The sequence below is a fragment of the Phalacrocorax carbo genome, chromosome 2 (assembly GCF_963921805.1).
Source record: "Phalacrocorax carbo chromosome 2, bPhaCar2.1, whole genome shotgun sequence".
In the NCBI taxonomy this organism is placed as follows: Eukaryota; Metazoa; Chordata; class Aves; order Suliformes; family Phalacrocoracidae; genus Phalacrocorax; species Phalacrocorax carbo.
The window spans coordinates 23,482,887-23,506,292 of NC_087514.1; the positions used below are offsets into that span (position 1 = coordinate 23,482,887).

At 41.9% G+C, this 23,406-nt stretch overlaps 1 protein-coding gene across 3 annotated transcripts in view; it reads right to left on the reverse strand.

Annotated features, from left to right (window-relative positions):
• Positions 1-23,406, reverse strand: part of GRHL2 (grainyhead like transcription factor 2) — a 70,057-nt gene that overhangs the window by 5,779 nt on the left and 40,872 nt on the right. For 2 of the 3 annotated variants that reach the window (XM_064442298.1, XM_064442297.1), the window contains exons 9-14: positions 21,555-21,713; positions 15,898-15,985; positions 15,671-15,810; positions 13,443-13,474; positions 11,898-11,992; positions 6,121-6,206 (exon numbers count right to left, since the gene is read on the reverse strand). In XM_064442298.1, the coding sequence (XP_064298368.1) occupies positions 6,121-6,206; positions 11,898-11,992; positions 13,443-13,474; positions 15,671-15,810; positions 15,898-15,985; positions 21,555-21,713 (600 nt within the window). The remainder of the gene's footprint in view (positions 1-6,120; positions 6,207-11,897; positions 11,993-13,442; positions 13,475-15,670; positions 15,811-15,897; positions 15,986-21,554; positions 21,714-23,406) is intronic. The other variant, XM_064442299.1, reaches the window with a different exon arrangement.

Below are 23,406 nucleotides of genomic sequence, written 5' to 3' on the forward strand. Positions count from 1 at the left end.
TACAATAGATATCATTAAAGACTAGTGAGAAATATGAAATTATCACCTCTTACTTTACATGGGCATTAAAACACTGTCTCTGCAAACTTTGACATGATAGCTATACAGAAGTGTCACTTGCAACTATACCATAGCTTCATTTAAGGATGATTCGGGAAGGAACAATCCTAAACATCTTGATCAAAAAATCACAATTGTTTCCATCCAGAAACTTGGAGACTATAGTTCTTATAGGGTGTGAGTCACCAAAAATGCTTCACAGCATCTCCTACTGCTCTGCTCAAGGAGTCAATACTCTTTCCAGCTTCAGATTCTACCAGGGAATTTCAACCTGATCAGCTGCCTTTCTGCTGTTTCTCATTCTGATTTTCTGGGCCTATGGAAGCAAAGGCTTCTTCCATTGGGCAGAAGGCAGATAAGTAGCAATACAACAGGAACAGATGGACTGATGGATCAATTTAAAAAATGCACACATTTCTATTTCTCAATGGCATTTAATGGTTTGTTAAGCTAACAGGACCCTTCATGGTACTTCTTTTGTCTGAAAAGTATCTTCAAAGTACCTTTTATTGTGGGAGGGCTACAAACATGCCATGCACAGGATTAGGAAAGTCTGTATTGTTGGGGAGGTGACTCAGTCTGGTTACTAGGGTGGCAAAATGAGAACACTATTTGGCTCGCAAAACATCATCTGAGCATACAGATAATAAGATGAGATGCCACAGAGAAAGGAGTTAACAAGGTAAAGGACTTCTAAAATAAACCTCTTGCCAGCTATTCAAATAAGAAAGCAGAAAACATAGGAAAACTTTTGAAGGAAGAACTACTTAGCTGACAAATTACCAACACTAACAAGCACTTCACTGGGATGCTTTGCCATTGCTTTGCAGCAGTGTATCAGTAACTGTTTTGGACATCCTTTCTGCAGTGAGCCTATGGTGTGCTCATGGAGAAGGTGTCCCTGTGCCCTCCGTCTGAGCCAGGTTTCCCTTCCAAATTATGACTCTTCTTTGAAGGAACAGGTCGCACAGCTCATAGTTTAGAAGAGGATTGTCCCAAAAGGCAAAACAATTACAGAAAAATGACTTTTTGTCAGTGATTAATGCTCTGTGGTACTCTACTGCCAACCAAAGTAAGTTTCCTGCTCTTCCCAGGTGAAACGAAGTTGCAGCTAAATAGCTGTTTATCTTCTGCATTAGAGAACTGCACAATTAAAAATCCATTTAAAGACTGCCAAACATCAGTCACTCTTAAATCCTCTTTGTGTTTGCATTCAGACTTCTATTGAGAAAATGCAACATTTCAGAGAAGTAAATTAAAGCAAATATCATGAAACAGAAAATGGAAAGAAAGCAATGGATAAACTCAGCACCAAGGACAGATTCAAACAGCCATAGGTTGAACCCCAAGCATGGCTCCTGTCCAGAGAGACAGGATTCTCTAAAGGAGAGAATTAATTAGCCTATACTTACCTACATGACCTATACTTGTATAATTGTCATCTTACCTAAGACACAATTTTGTACTGAAAAAGTGTAGCCCAACTCCAAGATTTTGAAGAACCAATAAAGCCTCTTTTACACTGCAGTTCCCTCTGACCACAGAATACAACTGTGGCTAACAGAAAGGGGAGGATGTAAATAGGGAGTAACAGGTACGTACACTAGACCCATTCACTCCTTAAGTTTTGCACCTAGCAGAGACCAAAATACAAATTAAATTGTGGGTAGTATTTGCTACTTCAGTTTTACTCATACCAGCACGTTTCACTGCCCTTTTGGATATGGTGATGGAGATACTGACGGTAGTCCTGGTTCCATGTTCTCGCCTGCCTTAGGAGAGGCCTAATTCAGCATCAAGGCTGCGCAGGCTCATATGCTGTACAGTCACGGTCTCCCTGCTGTGGGGAGCAGTCCACTTTGTATATTTATGAGAAGACGGGCTTCACCCCACCTGTCTTATATCTCACACAAGCATCCACACTATCAGACTATAAAACCAATCTTTTTCACTCTGAGCTCTACGTACCCTATGCAAAAGGCTCTGTGTAGCCTATGGAAAACCACGTGCACAGGGTGGGAGTGCATCCTACAAAGAAGTTCCATAACATACTCAGCTCATCTAGAGCAAGCTCAAGTCTTTGCTCCAAACAGGGCAGAACAAGGGTGATTTGAACCATGGCTTGCCATATCCCTGTGTGGGATGTCCTAACCTATTCCAGCTATTCTCCATCACAGATGGGACAGGCTGCCCCACTTAGCCTTCGTGAATGCCTGACCCAGCCTATGCACATCAATCCAAGGGGGGATCCCTGGGCAGGATCCCCAGTAGAAAGGAATCACCTACCTCTGGCCAGAAGCACTTGTGTAGGTACGCACACCTTGCCCTTCACTCACACTCTACCCGTCTACCACCATCTTTCCTAGTATCCCTTCCTTTGATGCCTCATCCTGTGCTGCCCATGGAGAGAGCAGCTGCCTGACCTGAGCCTGGTGACTCCTCTGGGGTACCCAGGTGCCATGCTGTGAGAGCAAATCTTGACTGTCTTGGATAAGTTCTCAGACAAACTTTCATGTTCTCCTTTTATTCTTTCTTACCTTCTAGGTTTGCTTACAATGAATAGGATGACATCAGATAAGCAATCCGGTGCTGAACTTCTGGTTTTGTTGTACCCCTAAATTTAAACTTTCAGGGAAGCAATAATATATATGGCTCCATTTCATCAGATTGTTGAAAAAATCCTTTGTAATAGGCATCAGAGAAAAACTGCAATCTGAAACTTCAGAAAACCTCACAACTGTGTGAACATGAGGGAACAATATACCTTCCTCTCTGGGTTGTTAACTCTGAAGCCTAGTGATATTGTAAAGATCAGTACTTGAAGACACTTTTCACTAACTCCACACAAATAAACAAGAAGAAAGAAATCTTCCTGTGCCAAGGAGGTTTAATAGCAGCTAATACACAGCATTCTGCACATTCCAGCATTAAAATTCCCCAGGATATTTGGGATACCTAAGACTCACACACTCTAAATGTTGCTCAAAGTGGTTTGGGACTCTAGGACACCACTTCCTACATAAGCTATGAGAGGTAGGGCTGAGAAAGCCTTGCCTGTCACACTGCCTATGACAGGTGTAGGATTTATATAACATGCAGGGATTAGCGAGCTTTGCAAAAGACTTCCAGCTGACTGAATAAGCACATTTCTCAGGAACCCCTAAGGATTCAACCAATTATACCAAACGGCAAGCTGTGGAAGCAAGGCTCGAAGATTGGTATGGGAGAGCCTCCCCCTCACAGGCTCAGAAAACAAGTCTCCAGTGCAAATGTGCTAAGTCCTGCTGCAGAATCTGAGAAAGCAGAGAGCTAGCATCTGCTAGGGCATCTCACTTAACACCCTCTTCTGAATCACTTTTGTTGCCAACTCAGGGGGAACACCACTACTGCCAACTTTCATATAAAACAACAGGACTTCTCGCCTGACCCCAAGCAGGCTATAATAAATTTTAAAAAGATATCTTTATTTGGAGGAATATTTTCCTTTATCATCTCCACTGTCCTTTTTTCAACCTTCTGAGCAGACAATTCTTTCCTTCCCTTAGGATACCTGAAGCAGTGGGACAGCCTTCAGAGTGGCACTGAAATAACAGTCTGGGTGTCCCTTTTGGTTGCAGTCCCCTGGCATGGCAATTTTGTCTGCAGCACATATCTGATTGCACAAGCCACTAGAAATGCTTTGTCTGCTGGAGTCAGGAAGACAGAAAGGGCAACATCTGGGCTGGTCAAGGCATGTAGGAAAACATCCTTGTCAACTTATTTCTATGGAATGGTCCAGTCTGTTGCTTTACACTGGTTGGAGGGGCACATACATGCACAGGTATATAATAAACTTTGGTCTAAGCAAGCTCCATTAAGCTCAGCTGTTAGCTTTTAATTTTAGAAAGACTTTGGGAGATGCTTGAATTTCCTAATTTAGATTGCCTTCTGTAATTTGATTAAATATGAGATTCTGCACAATATAAGGACTGGGGTACCTACCGAGTTCCATACAGTTAACCTTTGGATCAGACTGAGAGCAGGATTTAGAGCTCATCAGTCACCACATAAGTGTGATGTTTTGTGATGGGCAATTATTTCACTATTTTCTGTTGATCAAGACTGACTAGTGTGGGATGCAAACATCTTAAAAATTATTTGTGTCACTCTCTGAGATATCTGATATAGCTCTGAAACCTGAGACCTCTAGATATTTGCCAGAAGAAAGAAATCTGAGAAGGAATCTAATTGTTCATTCGGACTGAGGGTATACGAGAGAATAAACTAAACGTATTATCTGAGAAAACAATATCATTAATCACAGAAAATTAAGAGAAAGCCACAGACCAGGAACAGTGATTAACAGAAAAAAAATGGAAAATCCATAAACAGGTGAGGAAGGCATGATTCAGGATCATTGGTGCTGTCTTTCAGACCTGGGGCTCTACAATATTCAGCACCTCAGTTTCTAAGTTCTTAGTACTGAGTTTAGAATTGAGCATTTAGGATGTGCACAATTACAAAATTACATGATTTGCTGAAATATCTGTAGAGAGAGTATTTAAGAATACGCAGATGACAGCTTTTTGGCATTGATTTATCCACAATATCCTTCCAAAGAGAATTAAAATTTTCTGAATGTGTTCCTTCCAGTGAACTGGGACATTTTACAACAGATCAGATTTCTCTGGTGCCGAAAACATGCCACTGAGTCAGCAGCTGTGCTGACAAAGGTATGCAGAAACCTTTCCTGCTTCTGCACCAGCTTTGTTTTTATGTTACACAGTGGCTGGAGAACAGTCATGGAGAGGCACAGGCTACTGGGGATAAAATATTCATGCTAGCTTGAAGGGTTATAGAAGGATTATAACATACTTTTCCATACAAAGACAAGATGAGATCGTGTTACAGCTTATCATGAATCAGACTGCACCCTCTTCAAGTGAATCCTGGCTTGTATTACACGTGTGCTGCCTAACAACTGAGCTGCAGTCACAGCTAACAAACAGTATCCGTGAAAGTACAGCTAGGACATCCTTAGAATGCAGCTGACTCTCCTCACAGACACCCTGGTCTGAATAGATGCTTTAAACAACTTCACTAACCCACAAATCTTTTTTTGCCTTCTACTGCTGGCCAAATATTAACCAAATAACTCAAACCTTTACTGCATTTGAAGTGTCCGGTACATGCAACAAGACACTGTGACAGTTTCATGAGAGTATGAATATACACACTTCTAGAACTCAGCTGAGCTCTCTAGGGACACCTTCTGCTGTTCCTATCTTCTCTCCTAGATGTAACTAGGACTGGAAATCAATTCAGTGTCCCACATGTCAATCTCACATTAGTCCCCCCCACCAAAGCATTGAGACAAGTGGTTGCTTCTTAGCTCTTCCCTCACCAAATTTCACACATCTACTAGCCACCAGCTCATACAAACAGAATTAAATATGGAAGTAGCTTCTTATGGTCAAAGCTAATGAGTAACAAGCAAAAAGCCAAGTCAAAGAAGCAGTAAAGAAGCAGGCTGATAGGCGGGTCGCTCTGCAAGTGAGGGTTAGAGAAGGAATTAAGACAGGAGGTATGAATGGCTAGCCTGCATCGGCTCAGCAACTGCCTCTCATATGCCGGAACAGCAACTGCACAAAAGCCATGTGAAATTCACACAGAAACAGTGCATCCTTGGGCCTCTTCTTTAAAAGATGGCTGTGAACACACTAATGGGCATTACAGTAGAAGATTCAACAGGCTCTGAATCATCAGCTCAGAAAGAAGCATTTCAGAAAATGGAGCCTGCACCTCTCTGCTTCCCTGACGCTGGTTGATTACCACCATTCCTCAAGGCTCAGGTCTTCAATAAATCTGAGACACTTTTTAATCCCAGCAACCTGCTGACAGCACTGAATTTGGAACACACCAGTGTTTCAAAGGCGTGCTCCAGAAAGCCTTTACGAAATGCTTTAAATGTATTTGAGAATAACTTCATCTTTATATTATGTTTTATCTCAATAATATGTTGAAAGCCTCAAGATTTTCTTGCCAAGACAGACAAACAATGTGAGGACATCAAATACTTACTGCTTCCATTAGTCCCTTTACTGTGGGTGATTTCAGCATCAAAGCATCAAACACCTCATCTGTCTCCTTCCTCACATATAAAAGCACTGAAACAGAAAAAAAGTCTAACTTAGAGCAAGTTCAGTCAACTGTACAGATAAAACACCCCATACTGAGTAGAAAAACAAATATTAATCCATGACAGATAAAATGAAGTGCTGAAGATGGTTTGCACTTTAAAAAAAAGTACTTTCATATCATCAGTGATCTAAACATGGAAGACACATAACAGTTGCTTTGAAAACACACAAAGAAAATTCAGCAAATTTAATTTAACATGAGAAATCTGTATCTTCAAGAATTTAAACCTCCATTTACTGAAATAAGAGAAGCTAAAAAAGCAATGGGGCCCTGTCCCTGGGTCATAGGACAAAACACACAAGCTAGGTCTTCCCAAACCTGTGTCTCAGCTTATACCTCTCCAGCCTTCGTCCAAAAGGCTGGGAAAGGACATTCAGAAACGCCACGTCTGGTTTGCCTTTAGCTGAGCCTTTGAGAGCAAAACCAACGAAAATGAAAATAAACAGCTCGCTCTGACATTATCATGTGTATAACTCAAATGGGCCTGGCCAGGCTGAAAATAAACACTGGAAAGAATGAGTCCAAAGTCATCTGAGACTTTATAGGGGAGACATTCAAAAGCACAGCTGGCAGGCAGGCACGTACCTGCATGCCCACCACTGCTCAGGTACCCAAATACCATTTGTACTCCTAAAAATCTCCTCTTCCCCCCTCAGATGTCCTGCTGAGTCTTAGTGGTTCACAGGCGCAGCACCCTGCCCTCTCTAGCTCTTGTTCTCCCCTCTCTGACTTGTACAGGTAAAAGGAGGAAACTTGCTGTTATGCAGCAAAAGCAAAGCAGACAGCTACAAAGCAAATAAACATAAACACTAGAGAAGTGTTTTAGGCATAATCTCACATGACTGATAAAGTAGCAGGTTAAATAAGATGTTCTGCAATTTATTTTGTTCCCTAAATAAACTGCCTTTTCGAATAGCAGTGCTGCATGTTAGGTACAAATACACATGCACTGTTAGGTATTTTATGTCTGTGACACAGACTACATCAGAAATCATCTCTTTTTTTCCTTCTTTTTTTGGTAGACAGGAAAAGGTATCTTTTGAAACTGCTAATCCTTGTGGTCCAAAAGATATCTTCACCACCTAACTCAATAGATGACTTGCATATGAACCAACAGAGATTATGCTATTTTTCATACAGAAGTAATTGTTTGGAAGCTAATTCTCAGGTCAAGACTGTAGCAGGACGGAGTCAGGCCCTTTTGCAGAGAATTGTAGCTTCTTTGCCCAGGTTTTGAAATGATTGATAAAGATTTAAAACATGGGCAGACCAGTCCCCTGTCTTGGTCTACAAACCAGTCATGCAGGACACTGGTGGTTTTTTGCATTTTTAATTCAGAAATATGAGCCACAGAACTGCTACCACAGGCACACAGAGCCACATCTTTTTCACTTACGTTTTCGTAATTCTTTGGGACTTGCCTGAGAGCGTCCTTTTAAAGGACTTAGAAACTGAGATAACTTTGGGTCACAACCTAAATAACTGTCAGGATATAAGAACAAAAAGAAGATCTACACCAGTAGTTAAATTTTATTGAGTCTGATACGTTTACCTGCATGAACAAGCACTCACTCAAAGTGTTAATTTTACCTGTACTAACACTTTTATTAATTCAGTAATTCTTTTCTTGTGACTAAAGAGCTGTTCTGTAACTTCTGGCTTTTCAAACATCTGGTCCTCTGCCAGCCTTAATAAGGACAAACGTATCTGAAAGGAGCAAAAAATCACTCGGTCTGAGGTTAAAGTTGGGGATATTATAGAATCCAAGTGCTGAGCTTTAAATCTCTCTGTTGTGCTTGGCATGTCAGGCAATGTTATCCTGAATGAAGGATCCATTACAAGGATAATGGGGAACTTGAATCACTATTATACACACAGAGTGCCAGGATTAGCAAACATATGGGGTGTTCTTGGTTTTGGTTTTTTTTCACCCTGACAGGTGGGAAAATCCTGGGTTTGATTCACTAGGGCACTTTTCCATAAATGACTTCTGGTGACAGTGATGCCTTAAGAAGCCCCTGTCTTATCCCTGCCCTTATGCTCTGTTATTCTGGCTCATCTCAGTGAATTTTCCTGGATGATGAACTCTCTTAAACAGCAGATGCAAGTGAAAAAAAAACCACCTTTTTTCTGAGTTGTTCTTCAGAAACAACAGGTCCCTGCTTCAGCGTACAATGCAGCCCACAAGCCTTTGTACTGGCATAACCACGTGGAGATGGCTGGCTGGCCTGCAGCAGGAGACACAGCCAGGGTGGAGGAAAGGGGCTGCAAAGGTTCCATCGGGACCAGCAGTGCTGCCGCTAAATGCCAAGCCATGACTCTGACGATGTGACACAACTCATACTTATGCCCTTCAATCCTACTGTCACCATGTTCATGGCAGCTAGATGGGCTCACTTTAATAGTACAGATTGCAATATTTGAGGGGGAAATACGGAGCGGGGTGTGTGTGGGGTGTGTGTGGAATGATCTTGTACCAGGCAATGAGCTATTTTTGACTGAAAGTTAAAAGAAAATTCAAATTTGTCTGACCTTTACACTACCTGGCTTCACTTCTTAACCTTCTTACCAGCATTGTAAAGCACTGCAGTCCCTAATGCTCTTCAGATGTTAATAAGAATTGCAAAAGTTGGGGGTGATACATTTATCTTTAGTTACTTAAGAAATAGCCCTGTTTACAAAATTTGCAGAGTGGCCTTTCCTGAAGGCGAGAGAGGTTGTTGCACCTGGGAGATTTTTGGAAGCCAGGCCACTTAACTGAGGATTTAAGTGTGAATGCAGAAGAACAATGTTAGATACCTCTTTAAAAATTATTAACCGCTTGGCTCTCCATTGGCAAATCTGCCAAGGCAGAAGACAAACCACAGACATGTGGCAAAAATGAAACTAAGGACGTGATGGGACAGTAAGATTTGGGCCACTAGAAGGTCTGAGCCCAGGCATTACTGACGCTCTGACACCCTAGGAGCAATGACTACAGTCTTTGTAAAGTGGTCTCTGGGTGGAGATGTGGCTCATTTCAGTCAAGGAAAGTAGGGCTGGTAGCTGTGACCTGTCTTTCCTTCCCCACATTAGGAGTTTTCACTAATTGCCCAGACACAAATTCCATAGGTGACAGAGTGAATGCTGTCCTCCACAGGGATGGTTCACAAAACCCTGATTGTAATGAATCCAAAATGTTTCAGAGTAGTTTAACACAACTTTCCTGAGAGACAAAAGCTAGACAAAAATATTACTTTCTTCAAGCTGAGAACTACAGGACTGGAAATCTCCCTGATCTGCAACACAGCTACTGGATTTATAATTAATGGGAAACTCCCTATGAAATCCAAAAGGGAAAGTAATTTGAAAACTCCTACTGAGTACTCAAAACAGGAAAAGGCTACAAGTCTAGCCAAGTAACTAGCTGCACTGCACACTTGGTACAGATTAACACACTTTACATTTCTGTATTAGGCACTTGTACCTCTCTTAGAGGTCAAGGTGATGAAAGAATAATTCACAAGACACAGCTACCTGTGCGAGAACATGAACCTTGTCTTACTGATGGTTTGCAAACCCCTTCAGACCTGTCCTCTTGAAGGCTGCCCCTTAATACTTTGCTTCCACCAGACAGTATTACAATTAGATCTATCAGGCAGAGGTGAGGCCACACACTGTCACTTCAGTTGTTCAGCTGGGCTTGGACCCCTCACTGGGTGCTACTTACCTGCACTGCTCTGATAATGAGCCACCTTCAGATTACATTGCTTTTAACGTGTATTTTCACATATCAGACCTGCTCACTCTCTCATACGTTACACCAGTGCCCCATCTATACCTGCTCTCTGGGAGTTATTGATTCTGCTGTACCAAATAAATCTGGGCAAACAAAAGCTTCTAGTATGGCTAAGCCTGGGAAAAACAGCAGAACATTTTAATACCTGGTGGCTCCTGTGGCAAAGAAAGGATTGTCAAATGGGCAGATCCAGCTGAGCTGCACTCCATCAGCACAATCCGAGATGCAGGATTCCTGATAGCAGGAAGTTCACCAGAGCAAAGGCCACACTGGAAGAGGCTTGGCCTCCAGCCAGCATAGTCCAAGTCGCGAGAAACACGGAACAGAAAGGGGATATAAAGAGAGCATCCTCCAGCTTCCCTAGTTACGTGCCTCTCCTGGATTTAATTATTTAATATAGTTTTGCCATCAGCTGAAAAACATATCTTTTTTCTTTCAAATCTTTCCCTTGAAATGGTTGCAAGTCCTGGACAATATTAAAACCACTTACCACAGCGAAGGACAGGAATAATCAAAGCTAACCAATACCTCCTTGCAGGCAACTCTCCAGGCTTCCAGCTGGAAAACCCAGGTGAAATTGCAGGAAATTACAGTTCTTTATGTAGCCCTTGTGGCTGTCCCCTTCTGCTTGATGGAGCCCTTATCATGTGAATTTGGTCAAGGCCTTGAGTCAAGCAGATGCAAGTCTGTGGTCAGTGCTGACCTCACATGATTAATTGAAGATTTAATTAAAAGAAGAATATGTTCACATTTATTCCAGGAAGATATCAGTCTCCATCCTGTAATCTTGTATGCTTCTCCATGTTCAAGCACACCACTCCAACCCAACAGAGAAACTTTGTAAATGCAGGCTCACAGGAAGTTGTTTCTATAAAGCTCAAATGAGTCTTACAAACGGTGCAACTAAGAACAGTTGAGTTCACTTCTATACCTTGTCGCTTTGTTGTCTCAAACTGATGGGTGAACCTCAAAACATTTGCAAGTTTGAGTTATATAAGTTGGTCAAACCCCTGGAGCCTCTAATAAACTTATATGACAGAACTCATGAGACTGAAGAAATGGCAAACATTCTCCAGGATGTCTAACTGTGGCAGTGTAGGAAGTTATCATCTATAGCACTGCACTGGAATTGACTGTACACAAAGCAGATTTTGTGGAGAAAACCACCACCTACTTATCCCACCTTCAGTGCAAAGTTTAACAGCTCTATCTAAGCCATTGCTTCAATGTCACTCAACTTAAGCTTCACTGTAACAGACTGGAAAATAGGAGTTGGAACGGTATAGCATATGAAACGTGACTGTAATAATATTCACTCAGGTCAGTAAAAACAATTAAGGGAAACAAACTCTTAAATAATTCAGTTAGGTCTGCTGGAAGATGTCTCTCCATGCCTTATATTTCTAACTGGGTGGGAAATTTCTGAGATTTTATTCAGGCTAATCTGACTTGGCAGTCAGCAGGAGCTTGCCTCTGTAAGGTCTCAGTATTTGACCCAGTACATCTTGCATATTTGCTTATCATCCCAGCCAGAACAGAAAAGATGAGCAAAAGTTAAAAATAGAAAACCACAGATTTGCTACTGGAACATTTATGAACTATGTAGCTTGGCCAAGGATAAGAAACTTTCTAGCTTTTTTGTATTTTATATACACTTCTGTCCTGATCTCCTCTTGAAATAGTACAGTCTTTTTTTTTTTTTTCCTGCTTTTAAATCATTTGTTTAATGCCTCCTTGTATACTGGCAAGTGTATTGATCTCTTCTCCCACCTACTGCACACTTACACTAGCATCAAACAACTGACTTGGTCCAGGCCACACCTGCCCTTCCCAGCTTGAGGGCACAAGTCCTACAGCATTATTTTTAACTACTTGTTACCTCTTTTCAGGCCTTCTTCTTTCATTTGTTTCAGAGGGGGTGGACCAAACTCCTCCTCCACAGGCCGGAACATTCTTTTGACCAGGACACTGCTACTAGAAAACACACAACAGGGACCATGTCACAGTAAAAATGTGCTCCCAGCAGGAGAGGAGAGAACAGCAGCAGTCATGACTCACTTTGTACTCTGGCAAAAAACCCACTAGCTACTCAAGTAGCATCAGACCAGAAACTGTGAGGATTTAGCTTTTGATGCTTATCTGAACAATCCAGGCCTCTCAAATTGCTCAGACTAACTGACTGGGACAGGTGACAGGAAAATACACTCCAATGTTACATACTATTTTGAAAACCCCAAAGGCCCTTAACTGTTTAAATATTGAGGGAAGTGGGGTGGGGAGGAAGAAACAGCTAAGTAAGGAGCTGAACCCACATCTACACATTGATCCACCTCCTCTTTGGGGTCAAGGAGACAGCCTCAGGAAACATGAGCAATATTTCTCAAATCCGAGACCATACAAGCCAGCGAGTTCAAAAGGAATAACGTGCTGGGCCAGATCCAGCCGAAAGCTGCGACACACTCCGCCAGGGAGGCTGAGGACTCAAGGCACTATGGCCACCCCCTCCCCTCGGCATAGCTCTGGCAGGACTCAGTGTCTCCTTTTGGAGGAGAGAACTGAAGCCAGTGTGTTGGTGCAATAAAACTGTCTGTTTCTCGAATTCTACTGTGAGCCTTATGAAGAACATTAGCTTCATAAAAGAAGCAAAAAAAGCCTCGTGTTTTCATCTCAACATTAACTGCAGGTGCCCAGCTACTCCCTACCACAGGCCACTTTTTGCAGGCTTATGTGAGTGCAGTTGTCTTACTCCAAACTCTCAATCTGAGGGTGCTCACCTGGGATTCAAGCAACTTATAGAAGTATGGGGTTTGCACACATTACAGTTAATACTGGCTGAACTTCAGCCACAGATACTAAAGCCCTTATTTCATGACATCTCTATTTTAGGGACTTTCTGCAATTCTTCCAGTCCCTCCAAAGCCAAATAGGGGGTGCTACCATTTCTAACCTTCACCCTTCCCGGGACCTCCTGTCTCTCTTTATGCCTTTCTCTTCTGGTGCTTGGGCATTCTCTCTGCAGCTCCTGTATTTGTCACATACACGTGCGTGTGCTGCTAAACAGCTTCCAGGAATGGGGTGAAGTTCATTATTTGAGAACCCTTATATCTATATAAAAGACGCTTCATTATCAAATATATTGTCCTGTCCCTGTATTGAAGCTTATGGCTTTTTAAATTGTTTTACTTGGAAATGTAATTAAAAAATAGATATAGAAAGCAGCCAGATCACATGAAGGAAAAGAAAGTTGCCATAAAATAAACCTCCCTCTACCAGTTCTACATGTCATTTACCTACCATAAGTGATGGGAGAACATGAGGGAAGGGGGAGAAAGGGGATCGCTTTTATCCAATTTCGCGCTTTGTGCCTGCTTTCTGAGAGTTTGAACTGCTAACTGCAAAGTTTGTGAAACAATAAATGTCTTACCCTTCTCTCTCATCGTCTGTATTATAGTAAACCTAGAAGGGTAGAAAAAAACCCCAATTATTCCCAAAACTCAGACACCTGCTTAGCAGAATAACTTCAAAAGGGAGAAAAGACAATTAAGTGGTTTACAGTTTTTCATCTGTTAAAAATCCTCTTCCTTCTATAAAACACAAACATGTCTAGCTCTAATTGTAATCTGGAAAAAGTGTGTCATATAAAACCTGCTGTTCAGTATCATCTAGTGGAAAAATATCAAACCATTTTGACAGACATTGTCCTCTCCCCTGGTTTATATAATTTTCCCATTATTTTATGATCCTCTAAATCAGATCACTACTCACCTAAATTACTCCTAACACGATTTAAGCCACAACACTCACAAGCTTTTGTATGTATTTAATACTGTCTGAAAATCTCATTAAACTATAAAGACCAACGCTAATCTGCAGGCCTAACGGAAATACAATTACTAATGGTACAGCTGAACTTTTTGCATAGGCTGAGGGCAGAAGTGCCAAGTCCAGACTGTTGTTTTGTGTAAATCAGTATAGCTTACAGTCACTGGGACCAAATTTACAATAGCAGAAAATGTGGCTAACAGTAGCAGAGGAGGTGTAAAATCACAGTCTGTTGTCAAAGGGTTTACAGAACAGACAGCAAATTCCTCACAACGTGCCTGCATCACGGGTGCACACCAACACGTGCACCAGCAGCACTCCAGCTGCTGAGTTACTGTGCAAGCATGGGGTGAAGGCAGGGCACCGGAGGCCCACATTCTGCTGGGGCAGAGTGAGGCATCTTGGGCAGGTTTCCAGCAATTGTGCTGGCAAGACTCAGAGCACACTTGGCTCTCAAGGGGAGCCTTCGCTTCTGAACCTGTACAATGAAAACAGCTCAGGTGTGTGTGTATGCAAAACTGAGGTCTGTAACAAATTCTATGACCAGGACCTGAAAGTGGCTACACTCTTACAATAAAACATTTCTAAATAATAAATTATTGTCATAAGAAATAATTCTTATATTAACTAATACACAAAACAACTGAAAAGTTCAGGGCCGCAAGAATGCCGATACTGCAACCAGTAAAAGACAGGGCTGAACATTGCCGAAGAGCTAGCAAACTGGGGTATGTTCCAGTTAGTTTAGAAAATTATTTACAGGATTACATATACTAAGGAATGCTTCCACCTTCTCCTGTTTCGAGACAAATCCACATTCTGGTTTGAAAGCCATGAGGACAGAAGGTACCCAGCACTGATATGCGTGTGGGCGTCTTTCCAATTTTGGAGAGTAAGTCAGTGACAGCTGTGATTGCAATGTCTGCGCTCTTTGTGCTTTGCTTTACCACAGTTCTCACTGCTTTAAAATAAATGAAAATTCCAACACTCCGTGTCATTTAATCATCATCAACTTTAATATTTTGCAGCAAGATGCAAATAAAACTTTTTCATCTACTATTTGTCTTTATGCATAAAGGTCTCATTCTACTCTCTGGATGCTAATAAATAACAGGTTCATATTCAAAAAATTGTCAGAGCTGACCCTCCAGTTCAGGTTTGCAGATTTCCCAGCAAGCAATAAAGTAGGCCTTAAAAGAGTCAAGTCAGTAAAGACCTCACTCACACTTACTGGTGATAATGACTCCATGGTTTCTGCACTAAGCCAATACAGAATATTAGCATTAACATGGTAGATTTTTACTTTGTAGAGTGAAAATATTTTCTTCCAAGAAATTCCCAGATCTCTAGATGATGCCGACAGAAGATGGGCAATGGTGTTTAGTGAGCCTACACCTGACCTTTCACAAGTCTGTTTTCACTTGTCCCAGGGAGGGGGATCTCTGCTACCACAAGGTGGCACTTCATTTCATCAAGCCAAATAGGACATTCAAAACCAGACTTTTCTTTCAGTCACAGATCAGCCCTCTATTTAAAAATTCTTGACTATTTGTTCCATTCTTTCTTCCTAGCAAAAGAATGGCAAAACCATAACAAACACAAACCAGTCACTTGTTAATGAATTATGAACTCCTTTTTTGCACCCAAAATTCCAAAAGGCACACGTCTCTTTTAAGGTCTTTCAAGTGACTCACCAAAAGCTGCATTTACGAAACCAGAGCTGAAACAAGCGGCCCCCAGGAACAATGATTTATTTTCCTAAAACCTGCCTTGGAACACACACGGGCAGCTGGCAGGTGGGCACCAGCTCGTCTCATTATCATTTCCTACCTGTCCAGTTCTTTGTAGGTTTCCAAAGTGAACATCCGGTATGAAGAGAACTGGCTGGGAATCCAGGTCAGCCATTGTTTTGAAAAAGGTGATATCGCTCTTTTTCTGCAGAGGGAGTGCACTCAACTTCCCTTCAGCTGCTAGGAGGATCACAAAGCAATGTGGTTATGAGAGGGGCAACGTTAAGCGTGATTTAGCCCCAAACCAGAAAGGCCCATCTTACTTACAGTTATTACACGAGGCTTGGGATGCTTGGCCTTTGCCTTTCTTCCTGTTCTGCTTCCTCTCTTCATCTCGGATTTTCCTTTCTGCTCCCTGATGCAAAAAAGACAACCCACAGATATTATCCAAAGAGGAACCACTGTGAGCACCGTACCCTGCGATGCCTGGAACTACAGCAACAGACTCATGAGAAATGCTGAAACAGAGACTGGTTGTCCCACTACAGATAAATCTGTCCCAACTGGTGGGAATGTGCCAGCTTTGGATGGATCACCTGTGCCCAAAACTCAGGCTGGCACATCCAGCAGCCCCCAGGGCTGAAGACAGCAAGAGGAACACATCCAGATGCTGACTTGGAGGAGATGCGATGGACGGCTCACGCAGCATGCAGCCTGTAGCAGGGCTATTGCCACATTTCGCACAAAGGGCATCCCGAGCCCAGAGCCTCTGTGGTGGACAGAGTGCTCAGGCCAAATACTTTGCGTATGTACTGACGTAAACCACATGCTGGATTGCTATAATCTTAGATCATGTCTGTGCTAAGCTTTTCCCTAAACTCTCCTCCACCCACCTTGTCTGGGGGTGGCATTGCTCCACTGTAGCCAGATTTGTAGAGGCCTTTGAGATTTGCCAGTGCAGGAGGGCTACACTGACAGCTTGCCAACAGTGCAAAGGCTCTTAGAGAAAAATACAGACATTTCAAACAGGGACAAGCCCTCCAGAAACTGGAAAGCAACGTAGCACTGCCCTATTCGGCCCCAGGAACTCCTGGGAAGTTGCAGGCTTCTGTTATGTAAATATATTTTCAACAAGTTTAGAAAATAAAACTTGTTATTGACATAAAAAGCAGCAACACCTCCTTTGAAGTTCTCCTGATTTACTTTATAAGTATGAATAGTCTTGTTCTGCAGGGTATTAAAGATCCATATGCTCCCAGACAGTCAGCATGTAAAATTAAAGATTTTTTCCCAAATTAAAATTAGAAGTTTCTTTAAAAGAAAGGGGGGAGGGAGATAAGGAAAGCCAAAAATATTCATTCAAGATGGCAAACTTCATATGAGCCAATGAACCAAGCTTGAAAAAATGCAAAGGAAGATGTACTCCTGGCCGTGGTCTATCAATAGATTTCCAGAGGTTCAAAGAGGTGAAGAAAGAAACAGGTCTTTAAAAAACATGAAGGTGCCTAACAGAAACATTGCCTCCAGACCCAGGTCTCACTCAGGTTGTCACCGACCTCAACCACAGAAGCCAAGGGATTCAGAGTCGTACCCTCATCAATTGTTTCTAGGGGTACATTTGTATCTTTAAAGGCCACTTGTTCTTTGGCAGAAAGGAGCAAAAATATGCCTCACAGCCACTGCCCTGAAGAAGGCACATCCCTGAGAGCCCTGTGCTGCACAAAGCAGCTCTGCCAGCCCTACCTACCGCTCAGTGCTGCCACTCTGCTGCTCATAGGTAGTGGGATGAACTCTGAATGTCATCTCGTACGTGGCAGCAAGTGCAAGTTTCCTTAGTGCACTTTCTGCACTAAGCAGAAACTTAGGGGGACTCAGCCTTTTATACACAACAAAGAATATACATTTTGCTGGTTCTTCTTCAATATTCTCTGTAACTATGAACTTGGTAAAGCTTCACAGCTTTGTCTTCATTCATTCAAGGCAAGACATCCCCAAGTCCTCTGGGTGCAGGCAATCTCTGAGCAGGGCAGCCATTCCCACCCACCAGCCCTTATTTGTGCCACAGCCACTTTACAAATGTGGCAACTGCAATGCCCCTTAAACTACCTACCAGCCCTCCTGAGCTAGGAGCATCCTATGCAGCACAGTGCAGGGGCCAGCCAAGCCTACATGATGTACGTCATTGTTGTAGGTGCTGAGACAATGGACCATAATAAGATTTCTGCATACCAGAGCATTTCTGCTGGACAGTTTTCACAGCTGAGCTATCTGACACATATATAATATATCAGAGTTTGCATTTCTCTTCAGGACAGAAGAAGAGATAACCCTCTCATAGGGGACTGTAAATTAGGCTCTGACCAGTCAAATAATTGAATGAGTTTTTCATTTTTTCACTGATGTCTGTACTTTTGATAAATGCAATGAGTACTTCTGCTACTAATCAGTAGCAAAACGCAGCCTATGAATTTCAGCTGATTCAAAATATTTTTTCCAAGTCTTCAGCTCACTTAAGCTTATGTCTTGTATTCTAGCTCCACCCTAGCAAAGCCCTTACCATCATAAGGACCACTCCCATCACCATTATGAGGCTCATGTGTACACCTGTTTCTAGTTCAAGGCCAAAGCATTCCACATCTGGTAGGACAGGCCCATAGACTTCAGCCTTCTTCTCTCTAAAGCTGAAGATTAATAGGCAATTAGAGGTGATCAATACCCTACGATAATCCATTTTCTCTATGACAATCCATACTGAAGACAAGGGCGCAGGAACTACATATATTCCAAACAACATGTAGTTTTTCAGAGTAAAGAAAATGGGATTAGTTTACTCAATTTTGGAAAAATGCTATGGTATTTGCCAAGTCGAATGCTTCTGCTTCCTATGAGCAAGGCTAAACACATAGAGAAAATCAAAATATCTCTGAACCCCCAGTTCCTTCATGCACAGTGGCTAAAGCAACTTGCAATATATAAATATAAATAGGCCTGGTAGCAAGTTTCCCTGACAACCTACTTAAGGAATGAAAATTATATTCTCTTATCATAACGCAGCATCAGTGATCTGCACATGATAGAAAGACTGCAAGGGCAGAGAGAATTAGCACTGAGAAAACAAGATGTGCACTGTAACAGTTGCTTTGAAGATTGCCTACTGGAAAATAAACAGGGACAAAAGATCGGAGAATGAATAGGGAGCAACCACACAATTACAACCTTCGCAGCCTTTATCCCCATACATTTATGTCACAAAGCACACACTGGATCCGAGTTGGTGTTGCTCTCTAGTTTATATGTAAACGAACACTAAGTTTAAGCAACTGCCTGAGTAAATACTAAAATATACATAATATGTACCACTTAGCTAAATGCAGTTTTATTTCTTCAGGGATACTCTTTCCACAGCAGCTATGCTGTGTTTCAGCTGAAGGACAGTAATTTATCAGCAAATGTTTTTCTTAAATGCTGGGCACCTCTACCTGTGATTTATCTACGTTAATATACAGGCACATCTACTGGTCCAAAAGATGTACCATCACTGCAGAAAAAACATTTGTAAGAACACTGTCAGGCACAGAAACATTTTTTCTTCCGTGTTGCAAACTAAGATACATTTCAGCACTTAGGCAGGAGGAATTTACTGTGCTGGTTCCTCTGATCCAATGATTGTAATAAATCAGGCACTTTCTCATCAGCTTCTCTTTGGGGCTGTCAGATTGGGGCATAACAGTGCAATTCACACTTTTAAAGTGTATAAAAATTATTATATGTTTGCTGTTTTTTTTTAATGACCCTGTAATCTTTAATTGGTGATGACAAAGAGGTGGGTAATAATTGTCTCAGCTTCACAGCCTTTCCCAAGGAGGCAGCAAACCCTCTCTTTGTCACTAGAGGGCGAGTCACAGGTTTAGCAGAGAAACTGAGCCAGGGACTCTCCGTTTAGCACTGCCTCAACCAATGCCAGGGTTTATTTTGGCATCTTGGAAAGATGAGGGTACCGAGCCCCACCACATACCTTCCTCTGAGTGCGACAAATCCTCCCAGTGCCACCAGCAAGTGGAAATTCTCCAGCCATTTCTTTACTTACAGAGGCACCGTAACAAACAGATATTGGTAAAGATACAGCGGTGTGAGGGAAGAAGCAGGCCTCAGACTCTTTCCAAGTGCCAATTAGCACAAACTGTCATGTGAATTGGCATCGATAATTTTCATTCATTCAGCTCATTTTCAGCCATGAATTAAGTAAAAAGCTCTGTGTGCGTGTATGCGTGTATCCATTTATATTATACACATATATATCCCATTACCGATACCCTTGAGCCCTCCAGTTCCCACTTTCAATATAGTTTTGATGTGGATAATGCTTTAACTACCCCTGCGATCTTTTCTTCTACTTTGAGACAGTTTTGATTAAAAGACTCAACATCCATTTCCTGCTTTCTAGTCGGGATATCTGAAGTACCAATTAAGCTGACAGATGCAATGAGCGTGTATTATTCAAAATCTCCACCACCTGTGTCTACAGGTCACCCCGATGAGTTTGTACTCTGAATTTCCTTCCTTTTTTAAATAATTCAGATTTTTCTAATTGCTTTTCAAAAACAGGTAGATAAAAAACAACTTGTTACTTTGATATTTACTGAGCTTTCAACATCCAGCTGTAGCTTCAAATCTCTAAATATTTGACATTCAAAGTTACGATTAAAAGCATAACATTTTGATGGCAAGAAGACCTCAGTGCATACATTTACATTCATTACTTTCAAAGTTTTTGCTCCGCTAACACAACTGACTGATTAGCTCTCAAGATCCCGTTGTCAAGACAGCAACAAGGGAATGAACTGAAAAAGAGGAAGGAGCAGTAGCACAGAGACCTGGAACAGTTGAACTCTTACCCTTCCATTAAAAAGTTAATGCTATGTATTGCCTGAGGCATGGCCTTTTGCCTTTCTATTCCTGCCTGTAAAATGGCAAGACTAATTTGGATAAATTTCCAAGTCACTTAAATAGATGTAGGCTCCTGAATCCCTGAACCTTGACTAGAATCCAGGCATCAGCTCCCCTTGGAAGATCTTTCCCAGCAGGGTTAAAGTCATCAGCTGGCAGGTGTTAAACAACGGAAACATGGTCACGCTCACATCTAAGAATCATCACTGAGATAACATTTCTGAGCAACTCTTTCTACTCAGTGATATATGCAGCTGACTATAACACTGTCAGACTCATTAAGGCATGATCTGTGTTTTGGTGCTCAAAAATCTTACCAATTCTCACAGGGGAGCAGGGAAGCCCATTGTAAAAGAACCACATTTTGCAAAAGAGGGAGTGATGGAAAAAAAAGGAAAAACTAAAATAGTTACTGAACTACAGAATGGGAATGGCTAATATATTTTTGCAGTTTACTTTTAGTAAAAAAGTCCTGGCAACATAAGCGTTTCATTGAAACTTCCAAAATTACCGTTTGTAATCAAGCAAGGAGAAAAAAACCATCAGCTTAATCATCAGCACTTGGTGTTTTCCACTGTATCATAAAAGAGAGCCTAGCAGGCCTTTCTGAAAGGTACATTTCTCTACCAGAGACCTCTCCACAAAGTTTACACCTTAACTAGCCTGGCTGTTAGAGCCAGAAGGGATAATACCATCAGCCTGGCATTTGTGTGAGCCTATGGGTCAACACTGACCTTCCAAGTAGAGATCTTTATGTTCGTGCTTTGTATAACTTTTTTGATATTCCTGTATCATGACCTGTAACATGCTGTCCTTAAGCAGTCCAACTATTGCTCACAAGCTGGGGAATCAGGGTCAAAAAGGCAGTAAAATAATTACATGATAATATAATTACATGATATAGCTGGTCCAAATTCTACCATGAAACACAAATTTTTAGGGAAAGAAAAAACATTCAATTAGGTATAAAATACAGCAATAATCAACTGTCTAACAAAGTTCCTCCTCAATACATAGTAATTATGCTTTCCACTTACCTTGTCACAAAAAACCTTGATCTGGCAGTAGGCTCGGTGGATGGGTTTATTGCTGCGGTTGTTGTAGCTGTACGTATCAATCTGAATCATCAAAGGAAGCCCTTTTACTCCTTTTTGTGAGGAGAAGTCTGTGCTCAAGCAATTCACTGTGATGAAAATCTGTGTGCCAGAGAGATTACTTGTAAAATGTGGTGCAAACAACTATTAAACTTCTGGAAACACATGACAACAAATGGGAAACTAACAGCAGATAGCCCCCTACCCCCACAAATAAAATTAATTCAGCTATGATCCACACTCTGGCAATTCACACATTTATTCTTCACTTCTGTCCTACGTCCAGCAAAGATGCTCCCATGCTGGGAAGAAGGACAAACTTTTAAGGTAAGTATCAATGTTTCAGTTTGGATCAAGAGCTCACATTTGAAGTGAACCATCTGACTGTCCCAACTTACCATGCTTTGGATCACACCAGAGAGCTCAGAGTGCATGAGCTGGATTCTTGCTGGAAGAGCCAAACCAGATGATGTGTCCTAGGAGCACACCTCACATGCTCCAGCTGCTAATAGTTGCTCAGTCTGTGGGAACTAACTAAAGATAATCTGAGATAAAACCTCCTGAAATGTGTCTCACGTGGATGTCAGGTCTTTAGCCCTGACTTGTTTCACTCTACAAACCTGCTCTGTATGTTTGTGCTACTTGTTAATATAGACATAGCACGATCAGCTTGCATCGTTCCTTTCCAGCTGTCTTTTGGTCTGGCTTGTTCTTCTAGCAGCTCACAATTTAAATTGAGCATGTCCAAAGATAAGTCCTACCCTTTTTTTTATTTTACAAATTCTCTTCACACTCTCATCAGCAGTACCCCTTCCCCCACCTTATCCACAGATACTCCCAATCTTTACTTTAAGGGTCCTTCACTGTCTTTCTTCAATTTCAAAAATGCATCTCATCCTGTCTTTCAAACAGGGAAGGCGTTTCTCAAACATGTATAAAACTACACCCTACCTCTTCTCAAAAGTCCCCTTTGCCACATAGCATCCACACAACTTGACACTGCCCTTGGTTCCTGGCAAGCCCTGCCTGCCTTTGCTTCAGAAACCTGCCTTGTGCTTTCCTTCTATGCCCACTTATGTCTGTTGACAGCCACTAGTCACCTTCGGCCCTCTAACCTCCATCAGTACTACAGAACAAGGTGTGCCTCATCTGCAATGTGTTTGTACAGCACCTGGCAGATGGGTCTCCCACCACCAAGTCTCCCAAGAACTATTTTGATGCAAAGCAAGCTGTAATCATGAACTGAAATATCACTGGTATCCTTCAGTCAGGACAGTGTGCATGAAACTTGAGAGATGAAACTGGATTAAAAATCCAGTTGTTCTTTCCAGTGATTAATATGTGCATTACATAGTCATTTGGGCCGATTTATTGACCTGATACTACTTTTCACTTTTCCTCAGTTTAAAAAACAACAACAACAAAACCCCTAAACTGTGAACTAAGGAAAAGGACCAAGAAAACCAACTACCAGTACGTATTTCCTGAATCAGGAGGATGTGAAACCTGCTCCAGCAGAATGAACACACTCAGGAAGGAATGGATCTGCAGGGTCTCTCAGACAGACCTGATGCACACCTCGCTGGGCAGAGGAGTGGCCAACAGGACCCTAGGGTCCAGGAGGATTCAGGAAGGGAAAGCATGAAGGAATCCCTCCCCAATCCACAAGCAGGGAAAAAAGCCAGTTTGAGTGACCACAATACTAACATCCCTAAGAGAAAGGCAGCTGAGAATAGAAAAGGGCTCTGATATGGCTGGTGGGGGAATACTTTACCCTAATGGCAGAAGTTAACAT